General features: G+C 44.4%; 1 protein-coding gene across 2 annotated transcripts in view; it reads left to right on the forward strand.

Annotated features, from left to right (window-relative positions):
• The first annotated feature begins 8,892 nt into the window (after window positions 1-8,892).
• NECAB1 (N-terminal EF-hand calcium binding protein 1) overlaps window positions 8,893-23,580 on the forward strand; it is a 71,048-nt gene continuing 56,360 nt past the window's right edge. For both annotated transcript variants that reach the window (XM_075024363.1, XM_075024364.1), the window contains exons 1-2: window positions 8,893-8,986; window positions 14,035-14,059. In XM_075024363.1, the coding sequence (XP_074880464.1) occupies window positions 8,933-8,986; window positions 14,035-14,059 (79 nt within the window). In that variant the 5' untranslated portion in view covers window positions 8,893-8,932. The remainder of the gene's footprint in view (window positions 8,987-14,034; window positions 14,060-23,580) is intronic.

The following is a 23,580-nucleotide window of genomic DNA, read 5'->3' on the forward strand; positions in this document are numbered from 1 at the left end:
GGCATGTATCCGTCTGTGAAGCATCCTCCGCTTAACAGAGTGGTTGGACCATTGCTTAGGGGGGTGCCATTTGATTCGTGCTGCCTTGGCTGTGGCTCATGACAAGTTGTTACCCTTCTGATTAAGTTCCAAGCTACAAAACTTTACCAGCTTTGTGCAGACCACAAGATGGCACAGCTGTAGTAGCTATATGGAACTGGATAAAGCAGGCTGGCATGAACAGATTAAAAATAAAAATTAACATAGTATTTAATATCAATTAGAGATGGGGGGAGCAAAAAATACCCTATTCTGGTGAAAAAGCTCTTACTTCTAATTGAAGGGCAGTGTTCTCTAAGCCTATAAACAACAGACAATGCTGAAATCTTATTTTCAATAATCAACTCTTTTATATTTACAAAAAAATAACATTTCAGAGCAGAAAGCACATTTGAACAAGGAAACCAGTTTTGTCTGAGATGTAATAGAATCCTGTGACTTTAGATTCTTTTCAGTTGAATGTTACAATGATTATGGAATAGCTTTTTAGTGATCTAATTTTTTAAGCTGGAAAATTCTTTAATACCAACAAACTCTCTCTGTCCTACAGATAATACCATTTGCAAACACTTTCAATTTTTGAATAGCGAAAGAGTTTGAGAACAATCCCTAATTAGATGTCAGATACCAATGACCTTTTGAAAATAGTCTTTTTATGATACAATCCACAAGGCAATGAATGCACTCTATGAGACGATAATGTTAGCAATATGGATTTATGGGATTCAGATTCACTGCTACAAATGACCCAGAAAATAATATGGAAATTTAACCCAATCATTACGCTGACAGCATATCACACGGACTTCAACGGTATACATTTATTGTCTGCAAGATGTTTGATTTTATTATCCCCTAACTACTGAGGAGATGATTTGAGGTAAAGAGAAGCAGACATATATTGAGGACTAAGAGGTGGAATTTCATTATGTTTATGTTGTGGGGGTTTTTAACAAAAATTATGTGATTTGTATCATTCACCAGTGAGTTTTGCCATTTGTCCTGCAGCTGTTCAGCATCTAGCATAACAGGGTGATAATCCATGATTAAGATTTCTAGGACTGTCTGCAATAAAAATATTAACTTTTTATCCCTTTATGTACTGCCATATTTGTCAATAATTGTCACAAATGCCAGGGATTTGGAGAGGTCCCATTATGGCGGAATGATCAAAATCTAAATATAAACTCATCTAAATACTGATATATGTCCATCAGGAATATCTATATCTAGTCATCTAATCTATATCTGAAGTGGAGGAAAATAATAACGTTATTAGTCATGTCCTTTTGTAGCAAATCAGAATTCCTGATTAGCATCCAAATGAAAAACTGGCCTTTCCAAATGTGCTACATTTCATCCAGGCAAACTGTTCTCTGACTTGAACAGTGAGGAGATTCACAAAAGCCTGCATTTTTTTAAATGAGATCTGAAACTTTAATTAGCAAGTTTTTCATTTGGATTGACAGTCTTCCTTATTTTAACCGGGAAATGCCTGTGACTCTTCTTGTTATGCCTGGTATAATATTTATAAGGAATGTCCTAGTAAGTAAGAATTTAAGTCACGGACATTCACTAATAATCATGGATCTGATTTTCAAAACAACCTGAGGGATTTGAATACTTAATGTTCTTCCCCCTCTAATTCTTCCCATACTTCTGTCGTTATCATCCACTGCAGTATTGTACCTACTTCAGGGCTCAATGCTCCAAACACTGAATGCAGTTCCAGGAAGCCCATAATGATGTGGGAGGCTGAGCCTTCAGATAAAAATCTTTCCCAGGGAAGGAATGCACACTTAGAGGTCTGTAGGAAAAGAAAAAGAAGGAAAAGGAAAAGGAAAATGAGAAAAGGAAAAGGAAAAGGAAAGGGAAAGGGAAAAGAGGAGAGAAGAATTCTTGATTCCTACAGCTCCCACGCTATCTGAAATGAAAGGAGTCAATGTCTTATCTCATACTGTTAGATCCTCTACTCACACCAGCAGCATTGCTTCAGGGGGCTCCTCAGAGCTCAACAGACTGACACCAAAGAATACAATTACTCTTTTCTTATATTAATATAACTCAGCACAGAAACAGACCAAAAAAAGTATAAACTGTCTGTTTATTTTTTAACTGAGGGTAATAAAGAGTCTTTAAAATTTCACAGAGGGGATACTTATCCCATGTAGAAAACTCAGTCTTGCAATTCCCATTAATTTTAATGTGATTTGTACAATCAGTCCCTGAATGCTAAAAACGCCTCTCACAGTGAAACACACACGATGTCACTGCTGTTTTATTGCATCCTTTGAAGATTAAGTTTGTGTATTTTGGCCTTCGTAGAGAATACACACCCTAAAGTCTTGTTTACAGTTCCCTGTTAGTATTGCAGTGAGCGACCACATTTTAAGATCATATCCATATCTGCAGAATTTTGTTTTCCTGCCCCTATCTGTATAGTTATATGCACTGATGAGGTCCCCCCTGAGCCTTCTCTTCTCCAAGCTGAACAGTCCCAGCTCTCCCAGCCAGCTGGAGCCCAGTCACTAGTGGTGCACCACAGGGGCTGATACTGGGACCAGTACTATATAACATCTTCATTAATGACAAGGATGATGGGACAGGGTGCAGTCTCAGCAAGTTTGCAGATAATTCATGGATCCAGGGGCTCCTAGGCACACCAGTGCTACTAAATTATTTGTCTAGGACCCTACAGAAACTCTGCAATATGGCCAGGAATTTAACCTGATTGTCTTGGGGTTGCACTAGCATCAGGGTGTTGAACCAGCCTTCGTAGCCCTGGCTGCTGGGTAATGACAGCATTAGTGGGATGCGTGTGTCCAAATCACTTACTGCTATTCTCAGTCTCAAATCCTATCTGTAAGTAGAACTTCTCTGGGAATATTTTATGGAGAATTTCTCCAAAGAAGCACAATATTCAGAAGCAGGCCAGAACTTTGACATTCATTACTGGAAATTATCTCAATATCTAGTACAAAGTTGCATTTGGATAGCCATTTCTCTGAAGCTTTACACTGTTTGGATTAAAGGGTTTGGTTCTGCCATTTAGCAGAACTGATTTTTTATTTCAAGTAGACACCTATCAATTCTATAATTATTGACCTATTAATTATTGTTAAGAATCAATAACAGAGAAAATCACATCCTAATTCCCGCCCTCCTTTTTTTGCATTTTGTTGCATTATTCTCCTTAGCCTAGGATTGAACATAATAACAGCTGGGCAGCAAACAGAGTGCTTGTCACCAAATGCTCTGGCAATATAAAGCTGCTAGAGATTCTTTTGAAATAAGATGGTTCTATATCTGCTTTTTCTGCAAGAATTCAGTCCCCCCTGCAAATCCTCTGAAAGCAAAACAGAGTATCAGCTGCCATTGTAACAGTAGGATCACAAACATGGGTCAAAAAGACCTTGATGAGCCCTTGGCTTTCCTCCAGGTGAGGAGTACCAGGATATGTGCCACCAGCTGTGAGCATTGCCCGTCTCGGGGAGAGGGGGTTGCCCGCACATTCTGAGCTGTCAGCGTGGCTGTAAGTGGTGAAATCACTGAACAGGAATAAGCCAGGTGGCTGTTTCTGACAGCAGAATTTCAACAACTGCCAGGGGTTTTCAAACTGAAAAGCAAAGAAAAGAGCTGGCATCGTCACCTCAGGTACTACTTCATGGGAGATGTGTACCTTAGGAGCAGTGGCAGCCTGGGAAGGGTAGAGAGAAAATTCTTCATTTCACAAAATCCTTGGAATAAGACAGTTTTTCTTAAAAAAAAAATCACATTTTCTCACATCCAGCTATAGAAATGAATTTGAGATATTCTTCTCAGATCCACGATCTTGTTATTGGATTCATGTAATTAAATCCCTATTGCATATAGAGGATGATGGCCTGCACCTAGAAAAAACATTTGGGCACCTAAAGCAGAGCTTAGGCACTGAAGCTTTGCCAAAGTCCAAAACCATGACTCCATGTCATAGGCTGCAGACACTCTCCCAGATTGCTGTGCTGTCTATTATATGTATATACGCGCTTACTTCTGGCCCAGTTGTGAGGCAGAACGCCTTTGGCATTTTTCTCAATGGCAGTTCTCAAATACTTCTTAATTCAAAACATGTTACTCATAGGTTGGCATTGGTGGGAGGGTACATAGGCACAGAACAAGAAACAGTAATTATTTACACACCCCAACAAGCCTCAAGCACTTCAATAAATTAACCAGGCTCCTAAAATTACTCTGTAGTCAATGGCTTCTTCAGAGGCAAGATAAACCTGGACCCTTAAGACTGGACTTAATCCTTTGGTGGAGCTTCTCTCCCTTCTTCAGCTGTATGGAAAACTGTCCTCCCAGGTTTGACAAATAATTAGCAAGTAAAGCTTTACTATACAAATAACCTTACGATCCCCCTTCTGAAGGGGAAAGGAGCTGGAGTGTATAGACTGCTCAGGACCATTGCTTATATCTGAGTCTGACAGGTACTGTGAACTGGACATCTTTGGGTTTGGATTAAATATGAAATTATTTTTAGCAACAGACTAACAATAGCAGTTGCCTTCTACATTTTTTTTTCTGGGAATGTTGCAAATACAAAGAACGAAAGTGCATCTTTTTTACTGTGCTGTCATGTTGTTACGCTTCTGACTCTCTGTCACATTTCGATCTTTTCCTTTGTTCCTTTTCTTAGACCCTATAAGTAAATATCTGACTTACTTAGGCATCCAGCCACACAGCAGGCTTTTTCTCAACATGAGCCATAGTCTCTGCTGGATGCCCCATTACAGTCATTTTTATTACACTGGTTGCTTCCAAAATGCTCCTGCAGGGCTGGTCGTAAACAGAATGTGCATAGGAGAGTCTACGCGGTATATTAATTATCATCACACATCTTATGCATTTCACATGTCCCTGAAAAGTTGTTCTAAAATCTACCAAATTGTCTGGATCTATGTGAAAGAGCATGTAAAAAAAAAAAAGTGTGTTACATCTTGTGAGGAACAACCCATATTCCATGTACAGCGATGTGCATCTATTTTACTTAGGCACTTCTAATGCACTGCTGTGCATTACTGACCCAGAACTGTTCCATCTTTACTAAGTTTATCTTTATAATGATACTTTTCTATCCCAGGAGTATTATGTGTCCGCTACAGATAGAAAGGGGGGCCAGTAAAGAGAGACCGAGGTTCATAGCTGCTGGTCTAAAGCCTGCCTTAGAAGCCAGGAAACCCAAGGCTTGGCGTTTCCCACTGGCTGGGAAGAGCCTGTCAAAGGCACTGAATTATTAAGAAAAATTAGGCTTGGGAAACTACATGAAAACTGGATTGTATGAGTAGGTCTTCAGCGATTTTCCCAAACATTTATAGGAAAAGCACGCAAATAAACAAAAAGAATAAAATAATGTCCTAGTGCAAACTGTGTGGTTTCCTCCTGCAGAAGGTCTTACCAAGATGGAAGCTAGTATGTCCCTGAATTCCTCATCTGTCATCATGGCTTTACATGACATTTCTTTTCCTGGTGATTTAGGTAAGAGCTCCAATACACACAGACTGCATCCAGGTTCACCTGCTGATGTACATCCCGCATCCCAGTTGTCTACACTGGATTGCCATTGGAGCATGCTGTGGCTCCAGTCCAGCCTGTGTCTGGGTTTCCCTTCCACCAAAGAGTGGGTATGGGACCAGAGGGAAAGGAGGAGTGCAGGAAGGGCGTGGGAGCAGACTCAGGTCTTGCCCGAGGAGGGATCAGGATGAGGATAAAGTGAGCTCCCGAAGCTGGGGACTTTGAGGTGATTTTCATCCGATGACCCAGACGTAGCCACACACTCTCTGTATAGGTAGTTGACCCAATGTTTTCCCAGGCACATCATCACTCCTTTTGGGATCTAGTACATCTATCCTTGCTGTCACTGGCACAGATACCATATGGAAGGGGACTCCCTTTTCCATCCTTACAATCCCATTCGTGGAAACACAGAGCTGTAAAGATACTGGCTCCTCACTTGGGTCAGAGTAGTCCATGTGCAAGAGACAAGGTGATGGAAAAGGTAGGTGGCCTCTGGCATCCTCTGTTACTGCTCATATAGCAAGCCATGGCCACACACATACCAACTCTGAAATTTCTCTGGTTTTACAGCTTATGATCAAGAAAAGCCATGAGGGACCTCTCACAGGCAGCAGCATTTGAGTCATCAAACCAGAGGCTGGTTTGGGGTTGGCCTACACAGCACCAGACCAGGTGGTCAAACCATGACAAAACAACATGAAGGGAGACATGGTATTATGCTAACTCAACTCTTTAGATAGGCACCAATCAACTCCCGTGGTGCAAAAAGGGCGATAAAGCAGATCCATTGCCTTAGCCAAGGGCAAACAGTACTTTTCACTGCAGGCCCATGGGGTACCCGAGCACCCAAGCTGCTCTTCTGCTGGAAGGTTATATTTTGACATAAGCATTATATAGTGTTTTTCCTGTCATTTAGAGGCAATACACATAGCTAACCACCATGGAGTGATTTGGAAACTTGATTAGATGGTTAGGCAGCTCGCAAAAGGAAGCTTTGCTATCTATCTCAGCATCAACGGCTCTTGTTGCACAGCCCACTGCACGGTAAGTGTAAGGTAGCTCTTGCTGCCAGTTTTCATTTGTTTGTTTTTCCCAGATAAAAGGGCAAAATACCTGCTGACCACTTCATTTCACATAAGCAAAGATGTTGGTACAGTGGGCTGGTTTCTAAATAAAAGTTTAATGATTTGACACACGGCAGGAGAAAGAGCAGGCCCTTTTAGGTTTTATCTTCATCCGTGCACGAAAAAAATTATTTCTTGTAATAGATTATGAGCAGCAGGGGTCTGCGGCTGCAGAAGTGAGAGTATCACTGGGTGCTGACCTCTGCTAACCTCGCCTGGGTATTTCAGGACGTCGTCGTCGCCCCATGAAGGCAGTGAGTACCGTAGCTGTACTGCCACGTCGCGGGGAGCCACGTCTCCTCCGCCTCACAGCCTCTTGCTCAGAGACGGAGGGAAATCACTGAATGAATAGGGAAGGTGGTAAAATTCAGAGCTTTCATCCTGCTTGTGTTGTTAAAATTGAGATATTACTTCAGGTACTTTTAAAGTGGTATAAAAAAGTATCACCCGTAAGTTATGCATATACTCTACTCACAGATTTGTTTGCTCACCTGAACCGGAACACTAAAGTCTCTAAAAATGATTACTCAAACAGTACTTTTGCCTTTCTACATCATGCAAAGGTGATTTGCAGAGAAGTTTTTTAATAATGGAAATAATGCTTCCTAATATAATAAAAGGCCTATGAGTTCTTTTTGTTTCTTATGTTTTAATTTTTGCCCTAAAAATATCAGGATTACGCAGTTTTTTTCCTACTGTTTTTAAGGAAGATTTCTGTAAACAAACTTAAAATATTCACAGTGAATGTTAAGACTAATCAAAGGGGAAAGATACGGTTCTTCAACAAAAGTCTTTTCATTCCAAGACAGTCAATAAAGTTAAATATGTATATTATTCTTCTTGTTGTTGTTATAACAGTTATCGAAACCAAGCCTCTCTACGGTCTGAAGAAGCGTTTCCTTATCTCCCCTCACCCTCCTGGCTCTTGAGACAACCTTTGGACTTTTTTCTTCTTTTGTCTCTCTGGGAAGAAATACATTCCCATACTTCCATCATACAAATCAGATTAAATAAAAGCCTTTCAGTATTATTAAAAAGCCCAAATATCCTGGGATGATTTTTCCCTCTCTTTTCCAAGCCATATTTAGGAAGTGAGATAAGAATTTCTCACTCTGTGAAATGCCTTGTCTTTCCCTTCCGGACAGTTCTCGCTCAGGTTTTCTTTTGAAACGTGGAAAGGCAGGTGGACGCAGCAGGAAGACCCACGCGCAGCAAGTCACGCCAGGGCTGGGGCTTTTCATACGTGAAGGTGTTTTAAGGCAACAACTTCACTCTAACATTTGTTAGGAAGCATCACATCCTCTGCAATAATATATAGTAACGTAATACCTAGCGTATCTATTATCGTAATATCGAACGTGTAACTGCAAAGCCATCTGCTGGCGGTGCGTGGTGGGAGAGCCGAGACCAAGCCCCCGTTACGCGACGCCCGTGTAATAACGTTACTCTTGGCTCGTGTCCGAAATGACACGGGGGTCGGGGGGCGTTTCCCTCGGGACTGCTCCCCCCCTCACGCCGGCCCCTCCTCGCCCCCTGCCCTCACCGCAGAGCCGGCTCCCGCCGCGTCCCGCAGCTCCCCTCGCTCCCCTCCAGAAACACCGGCACGCCCAGGCCCCCCCCGATTTTTGGCCAGGCCGCTCTGAGGGGTGTATCGCATTTGAGGACCGTATTTTCCAGCCCGGGTGCTTTCGCGGAGCGCAGCTCGTGGGGCCGCCCGCCACCAGCGGTGGGAAAAAGCGCGGCCGCGGCCCGCCCGCCCCGCGGGGGCCTCAGAGCGCCTCCAGCGCGGGGGGGTCTCGCGGTGTGGGGGACAGCCCACCCGCGGGGACCGCGCTCGACGGGACAGCAGCCGAGGCGACCGCGGACGCTTGGCCTGACGAGGGCAGACTGCGAGAACCGAGCTTCTTCCGTGGCGAGGAGGCAAGCCGAGCCACCAGCACCCTCCAACGGTGCCACGGGGCGGCTGCGGAGCGGGAGGGGCCCACCCCCTGCCGCTCCCCCCGGGCCGAGCAGCTCCCCGAGCAGCCCCCGCTCCGGCCCGTTTGGGGCCGCTTCTCTAGCGACAGGCGAGGCGGGGCCCGCGGCTCGGCCCCCCCGGCAAGGCAGCCACCGCCGGGGCCGGGGGGGTGTGGGGGGGCGGTCCGCTCCGGTCCGCCCCGCCCCGCCCCGGCCCCGCCGCCGCTGCGGGCGGTGTCGGCGGCTGCGGCGGGCGGATGGCGGCGGAGCTGGGCGCGGGGCTGGGCGCGGGGCTGCGCATCTTCCGCGACGTGAGTACGGCGCGTCCTTGAGGCGAGACCCTTCCCTCCAGCACGGGCAGCAGCTGCAAGGGGGGGGGGGAACGGCTATTTTATTCTTTTTTGCCTTTTTCCCTTGTCTTTTTTTATTTTTCCCCTCCTTTTTTTTAAATTTCTTTTCCCCCCCTTTTATTTCTTTTTTTTTTTCTTTTTTTTTTTCTTTTTTGTTTTCTACAGCCGTGATTTCCTCCCTGGGGTGGAAGGGGGTGAAGCCCAGCAAGGCTGTGGGTCTTTCCCTTTTCCTTTCCTCTTCCCTTTCCTTTTTCCTCCCCCTTTCCTATTTTTTAAAATGTTTTTACCGTTTAAAATGTTAATGAGGGGAATGAGTTTGCATCCCATGGCGTGCATGTGTGAGGAGAGCGGGTTAGCGGCTGGGGGTGGTTAGGAGAGGTGCTGGGTGAAAACGCTATCACTTTTCAAAACACATTGCTTGGATGTTTGTTTTTTTTCCTGGGCATTTGACTGAACAGTTTCTCACCCTGCAAAAGTTTTTTTTCCAGAACTGTGCAGGCTCCCTCCCATCCCATTAGACCCTGATGGATTGGAGGTGCCCAGGGTTGATGCGCAGAGCAACCCTGAGCCCCTCGAGGGGGAGCCCAGCGAGGTGCCTGGGCACCTGGCCATCCAACCCCGCAGGGGGGCTGCGCTACACCATCCCCGGGGGCACAGCATCTCACAAGATGCAGCTGTAAAGTTTTCTGTCTAAACTTGCCCAGCACAGAGCATTTCTTTGGTCCAAGGCAAGTCCCAATAAACGGCACACTCCCACCCGAAGATCTCCGACGTATCCCCTGCCCTAGATGAGACCTACAAATCTTCAGACCAACTCTGCTACCAACTCTGATCTACTTCAGACCAACTCTTACACCAGGGTTAGCCCACAATATCAGCTGGAAATGACACATTCTGTGTTAAAGGACCCTTTACCTCGATGTTTTCTGTAATGTGCCCACATTAACTTCCCCAAGCTTTTCCCCAAATTATTTCAAGCAGCCCTCATCTGCTCATCTCCTGATTTCTCTAGTTTCCATGAGAAACCATTTAAATTAGACTCTTGGTGGACTTTTATTATTTCCATTCAAGTGTATAATGAAAATGCAGCTTTTTTGTCTTATAAATAGCACTGGTAAGAGAAACAGGAGAATTACAGGCATCCATCACAAAGACAGAAGAGAAACCTAAGTTCCCAGGAAAGAGTTAAAAAGCATTAAATGGAGCCAACTCCCCAGTTTGACTCAGCACACTGGGTTAGGAAACTGCACATGGTCAGGATATCTGATAAACTGAAAACTTCCAATTTCAGCCAAAGTAAAATATTAATTCAAATGAAAATTATTTGTTTAATTTTCAGCAATTTCTTAAACCAGTGTCAGGTTCATATTTATAGAAAAGCTGATGCCTTTCACAAAACTGGTGAAGAGGAGCGGGGGGGAACTGCTGCTGTACTTCTGCTCTTGCATCTGGAGGAAAACCTTAAATTCAAACCTAGTCTGCCTGCTTCAAAGCAGGGACTGGACCCTGTGTGCCCTTCAACCTGTGAGAGTACACTCATGTCATAGATATTTGGTGGGGTGCAGCTCTGTGATTACCCCTCAGTGAAGTACCTCCACCCCTATAAACACTTAACTGCATATTAAACCAGGCAGCAAGAGGCTGGCTGTAAGGCTGCACAGAAAGGGCAGGCACTGAGGTCCTGGTCCCACTGGGGGATAGGCAGAGACCTAATGATGAGAGAGACCTGACTTCTAATGCAACCTCCTCCCTGGTTTTGTGTCAAAGTCCCTATCAAGTGTCCAAAGGATTTTAACATTTCCTTAAGGTGTTTTGGTTTTGTTTTTAATTAAAATTAATTAATAAAAATAATAAATTAAATACACACAAATCAATTAATTAAAATTAATTTTAAAAGAAAAAAGAAAAATGCAGAAACTTTTGCCACCCTTGACCCATATTTATGGGGCACTTCTAGTTGATTGAAACTCCACTACTACAGCTGTCCCAGTCCTGTATGTCCATAAGCCAAGCCTGAGCAGCCAGCGCTCTTGCTCACATAGATGTCTTGCACAAGGTGTGGGCTGCGTCCGTGCTGGCCATATCGGTCACCTCGCTGAGGCACACCTTGCTCTGTCCCGTCAGAGGTGGCTGCGCACATACCCACAGCGTGCAGCTCGGCCTGGGCACCTGCAAGGCGAGGAGCGGGGTCTCAGCGCTAGCCCCTTTGGGATGCATCTGCTTGGGGGCACCCACTGTTCCCTTTTATCTGGTGTAACTGGGCAGAAGAAAGCCATTAGATCTCAGAGCATCGTGTTTCTCCATCCTCCCCAAATTTCCCAAATCTCTCCACTTCCAGCTGAAAATCTGCAAAAGCTTTCAGCACGCTGGCTTTGCCATCTGTTAACGTATAGTTACTAACTCCAGAGCAGCACCAAGCCCTACAGGCAGCATGGAGGTAGGTACCTTGACAAGCAGACTGACTTTTCCTTCAGGTGACACAAAAAGGAAACAAGGCTGCTTGTCAATGAGATAGGAGAAAGACCAACAGCAGTTCCCCTCAAAATCCAGCCAAACCTGCCGGGAATCTAGGACTGTATTTTACCTGTTAAGGATTGTAGAAAGAGTTTTTATTTTATTCTAATAATGATTTTAATGATCTTTCCTTTGCTCTGCAATTGTTCTTTAGTCCTCATTAGGAGAAAATTTCCAGTTTAAGAGTAAAAATTTTAAATTCCCAAACAGTCCAATGCTCATACTGAAAATTGGGTTGCAATATGTGATTTGCTTGTATATATAGGTGTCATGGTTTAACCCCAGCCAGCAACTAAGTACCACGCAGCCGCTTACTGACTTCACCCCCCACCCAGTGGGATGGGGGAGAAAATTGGGAAAAGAAATAAAACTCATGGGTTGAGACAAGAATGGTTTAATAGAACAGAAAAGAAGAAACTAATAATGATAATGATAACACTAATAAAATTACAACAGCAATAATAAAAGGATTGGAATATACAAATGATGCGCGGTGCAATTGCTCACCGCCCACTGACTGATGCCCAGTTGGTCCCTGAGCAGCGATCCCCCTACCCCCATTCCCCCCAGTTCCTATACTAAATGGGACATCCCATGGTATGGAATACCCCTTTGGCCAGTTTGGGCCAGCTGCCCTGGCTGTGTCCTGTGCCAACTTCTTGTGCCCCTCCAGCCTTCTTGCTGGCTGGGCATCAGAAGTTGAAAAATCCTTGACTTTAGACTAAACATTACTTAGCAACAACTGAAAACATCAGTGTTATCAATATTCTTCTCATACCTAGTTCAAAAACATAGCACTGTACCAGCTACTAGGAAGACAATCAACTCTATCCCAGCTGAAACCAGGACAGTAGGGATGGGAGATGTCATCTTACTAAGTTTATTTCATACTTTATGTGCTGTAAACTTGGTCCAATGCAAAGTTCAGCTTAGAGATCATCAGTGAAGTCCTGGATGTGGGTCACAATTCTGTTAGGTCCCCACCAACCCTACCCTACAGAATACGGCCATGAAGATGCTCCAACAGAGCTTGGCACCTGGATCCTTGGGTTTCTCATGTGGTTTCACCTCTAGGAGCAAAGCAGTTATGGCACATGCTGGAGAAGCTGTTTAAACACTACTAGCGGTTTATCAAACCGGAGAACATTTCCATTGCTGTCAGCTCTCAAAATTATATGTGCTCATTTTGAAACTCTTTCCTTTACTGATATTCATGGCAGCAATAGAAACTATATTCGGAAGATTTGCTTTCTTCCCTTGCCTAAACTTCTTGCAGCGTTGCCCAGACAACTCCCCATTGCGTTTCAGGCTGAAGTAGCGATGGGGACTACATCGGGAAACATAGCAGGGTGACAATGGATGGCAATTGCACGTATCTGAAGTGTCACGTGGTGACCCATGCCATGGCAAAACCACCTCGTCTGGAGAGCAAGGAGCAAAGAAAGTGGAGGTGACCCCTTCTGTTGCGTCCACTCCCTATCCCTGATCCCTTCTCCAAAGTGTGGACTAATGTGGTGGTACCTGCGGCGGGACTCCAGCAGGGACAGGCGGGCATGCCTGCGTGTCACCGGCAGTAAGACAGGGCCAGTGCACCTGCATACAGCCCCGGGTGGGTTGGTGCTGTGTCCCCTTGCTGATGGCAGGGCTGGGCCTGGAAGGGTCTGCCACCTCTCCTCATGGGATGCAGCCCCCAGGATCATCTTCTCAGACTTTGCATGAGAGGTTACAGACTCTCGCCTACGTATTTAAATAGCTCCTCCAGCAGGTGCCATTTACAGCGGGGGGAAAAGGCAGACCTGCACACCGTGGGGGTAAGCTGGGGTCACATACAGTTTTCCTGCAGAAGTATCGCAGGGAAGGATCTACAGCAGGCACCCTCGTGCTGCCCTTGCCTTCCCACCTTATAAACCTCTATCCTTTCCCTCTCCCCTTTCTTCTGTATCTGGTTTCTACTTGCTATCAGAGCAATCCTCAAATTTGCTCCCACACATCTGATCTCGCTGCCTCTCACACCCACTCTGATCCCTTCATGCCACCCGGCTCCTCTCCTGACTTATCCCTTTGCTTCCTCCGCCCACACAAACCCTGAGTCTTTCTCACCATCTCAGATGCTCAGCACATCCTCCCAGCTATCATCCTTGCTCTGCTGCTTGAAACCACTTCTCTCAATCCTGAATCCAGTATCATGGTAGCCATACGGTATCAGGTTTTGTGCCTGAACATTATCCTTATAAGCCATGCTCAAACTAGAAAATAAAGCTGGTTCTTATTATGGTCCTGGTTTTCTGTGCACACAGCACAGGAGGAGTTAAAGAAAGCAATACTCTTGAGGGAAGGATGGAGACACACTAAGGGCTTTTCAGTTTTATGCAGCCTTGTGAAAATATGGTGTAGAGCTGAAACTATAAATGCCCACTAAATACGGTATTTTGTGCTACTAACCCATACAAAAAAAAAAAAAAAAGTGATTCTGTTCTCTCTCTCTTTTTGTTTAGATATTAAGAAGAGCAGACAAGAATGGTAAGACTGGTCACATGTCTTCCCCCCTCCCTTTGGAAAAAAAAAATCCATAGTTGATTCAGCAGTTGAAGTCATGCTTTAAACATCCTAACAGGAAAACCAGCCATCCCTCATGTCATTTTATGTTTTCTACAGGTTCAATGCAATGTATTTTTTTATGCACTGATCCTCCCTACAGGTTCTTTAAAGGGCAGATCTTGTGCTTTCACAATGTGGCATGTTTGTCTGATTTGCACTTTGGGTACACGTGGGTGTTTTCTTAGTGACACTGTGTTCACAAGCAGGTTTGAAATACTTGTTAGTAGCTCCATCTTATTACTTTTTAAGAACACCATAGGCTAAATCCAGCAGACTTGTTTCCTACATTTTGCAGTTATGTATTGGTTTGTCATATCAGTAGGCAGAATAAAGCCTTGAATTCAACTCACATATTTATAACACAAAAGTAATGAGTTTTTTATTATGTTCTTGATCGAAAGTTTTGCCCTCATGCTACTGACTGATTTTCCTTCCCTTATTTAAATTCAGTAACTTGGAGCATAGTACTGTAAGGCTTCACAAATGCTCCTATTTTGGCTGCAGCAGGGAAAGGTCCTTGCTGTAAGGGCCACAAGTGTAACCACTGGAATTTTTTGCTGGTATATATAGTCATGGTCTTGAACCCAACTTTAACTCATTTTTCCATCTCAGAATTGCTGCACAATTTTGGACAAGTTACATTGTCAGGTTTGTGCCACATACCCCAGAAGAGAACTGAAGTCTCTACTACTTCCCTGCATTACACAGAGTGTGAGATTTGGCATGCTCGAGGCTATGAAGAGCTTCTGTAGCTCTGCAGTTACCATAATAGTATTTATACTTAACTCAGATAACCAGAGTTAGATCTTGCAGGATGAGAAGGAAATACAAGCTCACAATTATTTAGCACAGTAATACCAAAGTACGGGAAGGAGAGAGATGCAACTTCATGCAGAAGCACAAGCCAAACTTTGGTCTTTTCCTGAAAGCATTGAAGAGTGTCAAACCCACAGCTCAGACAGGTTTAACCCTGACAAGTAATTCCCACTGAATCCTCAGAAAACAGGTATTGTGCAGGTTTGATAAAGTGTACTCTCTGGTATTTAAAGACATCATGGATACTATTGGGAAAATCAGAGAGGATCACTTTCAAGGAAGAGCTGTTGGACAGTAAGGGGCTACCATACAGTTTGATGGTATAGCTGAGTCTGTCAAATAACTGTTTATTGTTGCTGAGAGGGCAATCCCACCCTGACAGCCCACCTCCGGCTGCATATTCTTGCCCCAGCTCGTGTGCGGCAACCGGCACTTCCCATAAAACCAAGGCAGGCTCCTTCAGAGAGCTCAGGGACCACAAAACCCATCACTGTGAGGGATTTTTGTTAGTGGTTTTTTTTATCTCCCTCAGTCAGCTTGCCAGTGGCTTGGAAGGGCAGTGATGGTGCAGGCTGGATCCCAAGGTGAGGGCTAGGATGAGGAGAAGGACCTTCCCCTTCAGTGGCACTTTTCCAGCTCAGCTGTGTGCCAACCACAGCCAAGCTCTACTGGCATCCCCCACAGACCTCCTTGCCATGTTTGGAATAGATGTTTATGTGTCTGCTGTGAGGACTGATGAGAGTCAGAGCGCGTGGTGCAGAGCAGCAGTTGTCATCCCCACAGGGGGTCAAAAAGAGCCCCTGCAGCTTCATATCCCTGCCCTGGACTTTGGGCTCATGCTCTGTCCCAGTCATGGTGGATCCACAGCACTTCGGTGATCAGGAAGACTTCTAGTCCTCTGTGGGGTTACCCCACAGTTTATTATTGATACTTTGCTATTAAAATTGGGGAAACAGTTCACATGATCAGTGACAAACCTGCTTGTTCCAGAACAATGTGAAGGCGTGTCGGCCCTAGAGACTTTGGTCGCTGAAGTTCATACCTATATATGGATCCTTTACAACATCTTATTGGGAGAAAAGTGGCTAAGGTCAGCCACGGTAGTTCTATTAATTTAAGTCCATGAGCTTGAAATGGTTTCAGCTCTTATGTGCTTAATTGTGTTTGCTCAACCATCAATTGCCCGTGGGACTTCCACTTTGCTAATCTAGCACTGCACAAGCTCATGCCTCATTTATAAGGAGGAGATTTGTTTTAGGGCTGGGATGTTAAGTACCTTCTCAGAAAGTGAACACTCATCTAAAATGCTTACACTGTTGTCTACACAGATTATTAGCTTTTGTTAATGACTCAGATAGTTACACTTTCAGTGTCACCTTTCTGTGCTGCAGAAAACCGAGGACTGGCTTACAGTAACAAAAACTACATTACTGTCCATGACATGATCCTGTTAACCCATACACTTTTAATAGGACTCTCTCAGAGCTGCCATATTCATTCTCTGTGAGATTAAAATATCCCTCAAAAATTTATCATCAAAAACATTACTAGGTACTTGCTTGACAGCAAGAAAAAAATACATCCAAAAAAGTGGATCAAGCTGATAAATAGCAGTATTATAGGAGATAGCATTCTTGCTATGAATTTAGGGACTGTGGAACTTCAGGTTAGCCTTCCACAAGGAAAGACAGCTATTCTTGCAAGACAATATAAAATAAGAGATGAAAAGAGCCAAGAAATCCTGCTGAATTGGTGTTACTCAAAAATACTCTAAGGATTTGTGACAGCTGGGTTTAATTGAAAAACTCCTTTACCAAACAGTCATTCCCCTATTTGAAAGAAGCTGTACAAATGTTGTTTCTTTTGGGGTGGTGGCTTCTTTCTTTGCTAGCCCAGGTACATATATCATTCTGTTACCCTCCTGTTTCTAGAAATACCAGCTATGCACAGCTTTCACAAGAGGATCAGCTTCATAAACTCTTATCTATAGTTCTTATTTCATGGCTGAGCAGCTCCGCTCCATATGGAGCAGATCCACACTCCTCCCATAACTGAAAAGGTTGTGTGATTTTCTTAGAGGGAGAACAAGGCATAGGGAAGGAATATCTCATTTCTAAGAAATATATGGTTCATAATATTGACAAAAGCAACAGAAAACCCTGAGGGAAGAAAAGCAATTTCATAAAGGTGAGATGTTGCACATTGACCTTTTTGGAAAGGAGAAGTTTTGGGTCTGCATGTCAAAATGAAGTTTTGGTCAGGTTTGCTTTACAAAACTCCATACATTCAAAAGAAAGCTAATTTGGAAAAATTCTAGCTGAAAGGAAAGTTCTTCATTTATTTCATTCCTTTTGCTATTTAAACCAAAATCAAACTCATTGGATTCCTCTCAAAAAATAGAATCTTGTCCCTAGACAGCAGAGACAAATAATATGGAAAACTGGAACTGCCAAATGCAGTCTTTCCTAATCAACATCATTTTTTATCTCCTTCATCTCACAGGCAACAGTGGTTGTTCCACACACATGTGACTGCAGCACCTGTATGTGCTTATCCTCCTGCTTGTCTGCATGAGGTGTTTCTCTTATCTTCTGATATGCTGAGGGACATGGGGCACCCCATTAGACTTGCAGTGATTTGCAATTGAGTGAAACAATATCCGTTGTTGGTAAAGGTTACCGTAGGGCCTCTCCTGACCATGCAGCTTTGACATGTGCCCTATTAGTATAGCCTCATGCTATAATTCCCTCCTGTTAGCACAGGAACGGATCCAATCACAAACAGTCTGACTGTCAAAATGGAGAAGAAAAAAAAGCAATAATCTGCTGAGAATGCAACTCTTGATCTTGCAAGAGTAACAGTCTTCTTTCAGCTGTGGCAAGGTGCTTCAACACTGATGGTTCAACACTGACCAGAATTGGGGAGTACCACCAAATAACGGGAGAGCACTGCCCTGCCTTTGCCTGCATCATGGTGGGGGTCATTTCTCTTCCTATCCTCCTGTGGGAGAAGAGGGCTGCTCTTCCCTTTCTACTTTATCATCTCCAGCTTTTTCTTGAGGGGAGCCTGGCTGCTTCAGGTCTATTCCCTTACGAAGGTGGAAATGAATGACTCTGAGCCCAGCACCACGTGTGCCTGGCTGTGGGCTGCTGAGCACACATCCCAGCACCATAACCACCCTTTAAGGTGTGAGCTTCCTCTCCTGCCTTGACATGGCATGCCCTAGCATTTAAAACTCCCCTTAGGGAACATGGCATGCCTTGGCATTTAAAACTCCCTTCAGCACTTTTCAGTGTGGAAATGGCCGTCCAGTTAAAACTGGAGGGAGGAGAGAGCGACCCCCAGCCACGTCCTCCAGAAGGAGAACCTCTGAGCTCTCTCTCTCGCCTCTACAAGTTTAGAACTGGTATTTGATTATGGCCTTGTTCCAGAATTACAGCTTCTGCCCCCAAACCCTCGGATCAGCTTCAAGCAGGAGTTAACTAAAAAGGGCAGCTCTAATATGACAGGTTTAGAAAAGAAAGTCTATGTATAGATGCTGTCATTGATTTGCAAATACAAATCAGTTGTTATGAAAAAGCACTGAGTATAAGCTATATCTCAAACATTCTTAAAGCTCCTAAGAGGAAGATATTTGAAAACACTGTAGGTAATATCTGCTATAGAAGTAGAGACTTTCCAAAGAAAAAAAAACCTTAACTGTAAGGAGCACAGTAAACAGTATGCTGCTGCAGGCAGTCAGGAATGACTGCAACCAAATAAGGGGAAATTAAAAAATTGACTAAACAAAGCAAGACTAAACCTCCAGAGGTGGCCAAACCTGAATATCAAACACCCAGAACAGACCAGCAACAAAATACTATTAATGCCAGAATGAGTGCATGTTTGGTTTCATTTTTTTCTCTGACATTTCAAACAAGCACTCACTGAAAGCTGCTGCCTCCCCCCCCCCCCCAAAAAAGTGGGGTTTATAATTTCATTGAACTAGAATCTGTAAAATGACAAATAGAGTCAGATGAGACTAATCTTCTGTCGTATGTCTTCGTTCAGCACCCCCTGATGTCCATGATACAGAGCAGGGACATCACACTTTTAAATGTAGAATGCTAAAACTGTATAGCATGATAATACTAACAGTATCTTCTGTCTTGCCTTTAACATAAGAAATTATATAGGAAAAGTCCCCCAGTGCCTTCTGTAAAACACACGGCACTCCAGCAGTAGCAAAATTGTTGTTGATTGCAGTGGCCTGGGGATTTCAGACCAGCTCTAAAACCGTGCACACATTAGCCCAACAAAAAGCTGCAGGTCATAAATAAAGGACTCTTTAAAATAAGGCAACAGAGTGCAGCAGTAGCATCCTATAGATTCCACTGGTGTCAGTGTCCAAAGAGACTGATGCACAGAGCATACACATTTACATCACCTGACAAAATTTCCACAGAATAACCAAAAAGCCACCAAGCTGCACCTGTACGATGATCAAGAGGAAAACTCACAATGCTCACTCTAGAGTCAGTTTTGCAGAGACCAGAATAAGTGTTTTCATATTCATTATTTATTGACAGTGCCACCGCAGGACAAACATTGACTATGCAGGTGAGTCTTCTACCAGCTGTGTCTGCTCATGTGTCTCCAGGTGAGCTCTGGCAGGGCGATAGTTGCCTCACTGCAGCAGTCCTCAGATGGTGACTTCTCAGTGGCTCTAGCTTGTAGCCCGGAGTACTAATTTAAGCCACCCCAGAGGACTGAGTGACTATACCTGTGAGAGGCAGGGGAAGCACCTCAGGAAGGGGATCTCCTGAATCACCCTGATGTGAACCATCAGAGTTGGCCTGGAGGCTCTCTGAAGATCACCACTTATGGGATTAAACTTTTTTTCCAAGAAAAGTTTTCGAGTTACACCAAAGCAAAGCATGCCAAGTCCCCGATTTCAGCATTTTTTCCTTGGCCAGTATCTCCTAATCGGAGTCCACAATGTCTTGGCTTCTCATGAGGTCTTCAGCTAGTCCATAGACTTGCCCCCAGCAGTGCTGTGCAGTGGCAGCTGCAGCAGTGTGTGGGCTCTCTGCTCCGTACACATCGACTGGCCAGATATGTCACAGTGTGACAGGGTGACCCAACTCTTGTGTGCCCTTCCTTGAGAAAAACAGCTATGCGCAGGAATTGCTTGGGGAAGTTCTATGCACCATGATACGCAGAAGGGCCAGGTCTTAACATCATAGTGGCCACATTGGAGCTACGCATGTACTGGATGACTTTACAGAACATATATTCTGAACGGGAGCCAGAGCACAGAAACTCTCTGAACTGCAGCATTGCTGATTTGAGCTCCCAAATGATTCAATCAGTACTGGTAAAATGAATTTGTAAGGCAAAACCTTTGTAGACCAGCCTCCAGGGACTCTCGCCACGCTGCTGTTTGCTTCCCGACCATCTGGATCCATTGCAGACACCACCCTGGGTCCTGTTTCAGAGCCCAGGCTCTGCCTGTGGTGGGATTCCCCATCCAACCTCCCTGGGTCCTTCAGGTGCTGCAGGGCTGGACTCTACGCTCCAGATTCCAAACGTTATTATTTCTATAAAGACAAAATTCCTACTTTTAAGCCTAAACCCTCTCCTTGTTAGCCTAGTCCCCTTGGGACCACTTGGTTACATGTGCTAAGGTTTTCCAGCATAAGAGCTGGAATAATGGTTCAAAATCATTATTTCTGGTTATATCAACGCTCAATACAGATCAGAGTCAATGAAAGCTTAGTGCATTTGCCCAGAACCTTTAAAGCTTCAGCCTATGTCTGTGGTTTTTCTTATACAACCCCTTATGCCTGGGACCTGGTGGATATTGTCAGCATACTCTTTGGCACACTGAAATTTATTATTTTGGCAGCTCTTCCATGGTCTGATTCCAGCTCATGTGCCGTATGCCAATAAATCCATTTTTTTTCAACTTTTGCATCTGGTTCAGTCCATCCGTGTCTGTTGCTATGTGTGTGTCCCCACTACCTCATTTTCTCTATGTATAGGGCAATATCTTTTAGCACTCAAGTGCTCTTATCCAAACCTTTTACAGCAGGGATGGACTATCAGTGTCTTCCAGAAAGGCAAGTCACACAGCAGGTCCCCAGGAGCAGGTGAGCTGGGAGGAGGATCACGTTTATGCTGCCTTCCCACTGTGTTTGCTTCAGCCATGCAGGGGACTGTGGCCTGAGTGAGGCACTTTAAGGTTTTAAGTTCTTCAAAGGCAGACAGATTTCAAAAAGGCATAAAGGGGTGTCACAACTCCCGCAAGGGATTTAGGAAGTCATCTCCCACTGAGAACTGTGAGGGCCTGGATGGGGCTGTGGTTTTGGCCCTTGCCTTTCCCATGGCAGAAGTGACAGCTTCATGTTGAGCACTGTCATTTCCTAGTCCCTGTTGTACCTTCCTGGAGAATAAATACTTTCTGCTGCAGGGGATTTTTCCATTTATTGGTTTCACTTGTTGTTATCTCTTCTTCTTTTGCTAATTTTTGCCCTACAAGGGCAGAAGACTGTGCTTGTAGAGCCCCAGACTCTAAATAACCCAACTGCCCTTGCAGTGTGCACGTTGCCAGTCTGGAGGCAGGCTGGGCACCATCTGGTCGGGCTGGGACAGTACCGTGGGCTCTGCTTTCCAAATCCCATCCCGCCAGGGTGAACCCCAGGATGAGCTTTAGCCCAGTGGAGTTTTTTCCTCCAATTGCCATAAGGTCTTCCATGTGGCTCTTCCAATCGTCATAAGTCCCAGGGCTGCCATTCAGCCATACGAGCTCCATCTAATGTGGCTCCTGCTATGGAAAGACTGCTTTGGTGGTCCTCTGAGGCACCCACAGGCATGTTTAACTGCTAGAAAAGGCTCACAGTCCTAACAAGAAGCCCGAAATAGGTGGGAGTGGAAGCTGTTTTGTTGCCCTCCAGCATTTGCTGGCACCTCTGCGAGACATCCTGCTCCTCTACATCACCGTAACTTCCTTCACTGGCTGCGGACTCACCATTTGCGATGGTCCTCAGGCACGTAGACTCCAAATATATACGTGCCCTTGTCCATTATTTGCTTGGTGTCTTTTCACTCATTGAAGTCATCTTTCAGCTCAAAAAGAGAGTATGTGTATGGCCTTCCTTCATCAGATATGCAGTTGTCTATTGAAGTCATAAGCTATCTGAAATGCATCCTGGAGATTACTAGTGTTTCTGGAATGGACTGGCTGGGGGATATCACTTGGTCTTTTAGACATAAAAACATCTATTCAATAGAGAGGTGAATTTTACTGAAATAAATGTAAGAATGCAATTGTAACCTGAAGGAAGGCTCCCCTAAAGCACCATGTAAATATATTTCTAAACTTGCACGTGAAACATGGGGAGATACATTTTATTGTTTATATTTTTGTCTGCCAGTCAGGAGTGTTTTGGCTCTAAGGAGGATGGGCAGCTGTGCCCATTTTTGAAGAAACCCTGCTTTTGAAAGACATCAGAGAAGATACACAAAAGTAAGCAAGGCTTGCAAAACAGCTTCTTTGAGATAACGTTGCCAAGGCAAACGCTGCTGAAGGTTGATTTGTCTGAGGGATGCATGGCTTCAGAGAAGTTTGTCTTTTGTGAATCATCCATCCCCTGTCACTTTGCCAGTGATGAGGATAGAAGCATCTATAATAGATGTTTCTGCTCAGTTGCTCCGAAGCACTTAAACCAGACAGTATTTATCTGGGCACAGCAACGTGAGCCCCAGGGAAGTGGTGCTGAGGATACGTAACACAGCCTTTACACTAAAAGCCATTTGTGACACCTGAAAAAAAAACTGGCTAGGCAAACATGTCTTCAATCAAATGGCACAAGGAGCACTTGTTAGGGGCTGGGTCTGAGCTTCACCTGAGCACTGAGGAAGCGCAGGGGTGGCCTGGGCCACCAGTGGCTGAGTCCCTGGCTGCACTAGCGAAACAGCTACACTCCTACAAAATCAGAGACATGTCCCGGAGAATCAAAGCTTTTTTCAGTAAATGTAATTGTATGAAGTCTGCAAGTAACCTAACAGGTACAAACCTGCCTGGGTTTTGCCAGCAACAAGTTCAGTGATGTGTCAGTCAATGTCAATAAAGTCCAAACTGTTATTGAGAATAAATAGCAATGAAGCAAAAGGCAATGTCTGCTCTTGGATGATAAAATATAAAGAAAATAACTAAAGTGCCCAATCTGGCTGTTGACAGACCATTGATTTTCTGGATTGATCTAAAGCCAATGATCCTGAAGAACAGAGAGAAACAGACAGATGTTTCAGGTTTTGTGTCACACCTAGACGGTTCTTTGAGTAAACTCATAATATGTTTATCTCAGGGAAGCTGTCAAAAATCACTAGTTTCTGGAGTATGTGTATAACATATTCAAATCACCCTTCCCAGCAAAGGCTAAAGCTGCAAAGGCAGTTTGATTAAACAATCACTTGTATCTGTACAAGCCAAAGGAAGCATAGCTGTGAAAAGAAGCCCGTTTCAACACACTTAATATTTGATATTCCTTCTCTGTAACCAGTGCCAAACGGCAGATGTATTTAGAATCTCAATTAGGTAATCATGGCAGCTCCGTCAAAGACAATTGCCTACCTTCAACACAGTA

This window comes from Buteo buteo, chromosome 3, assembly GCF_964188355.1.
Source record: "Buteo buteo chromosome 3, bButBut1.hap1.1, whole genome shotgun sequence".
Classification (NCBI taxonomy): Eukaryota; Metazoa; Chordata; class Aves; order Accipitriformes; family Accipitridae; genus Buteo; species Buteo buteo.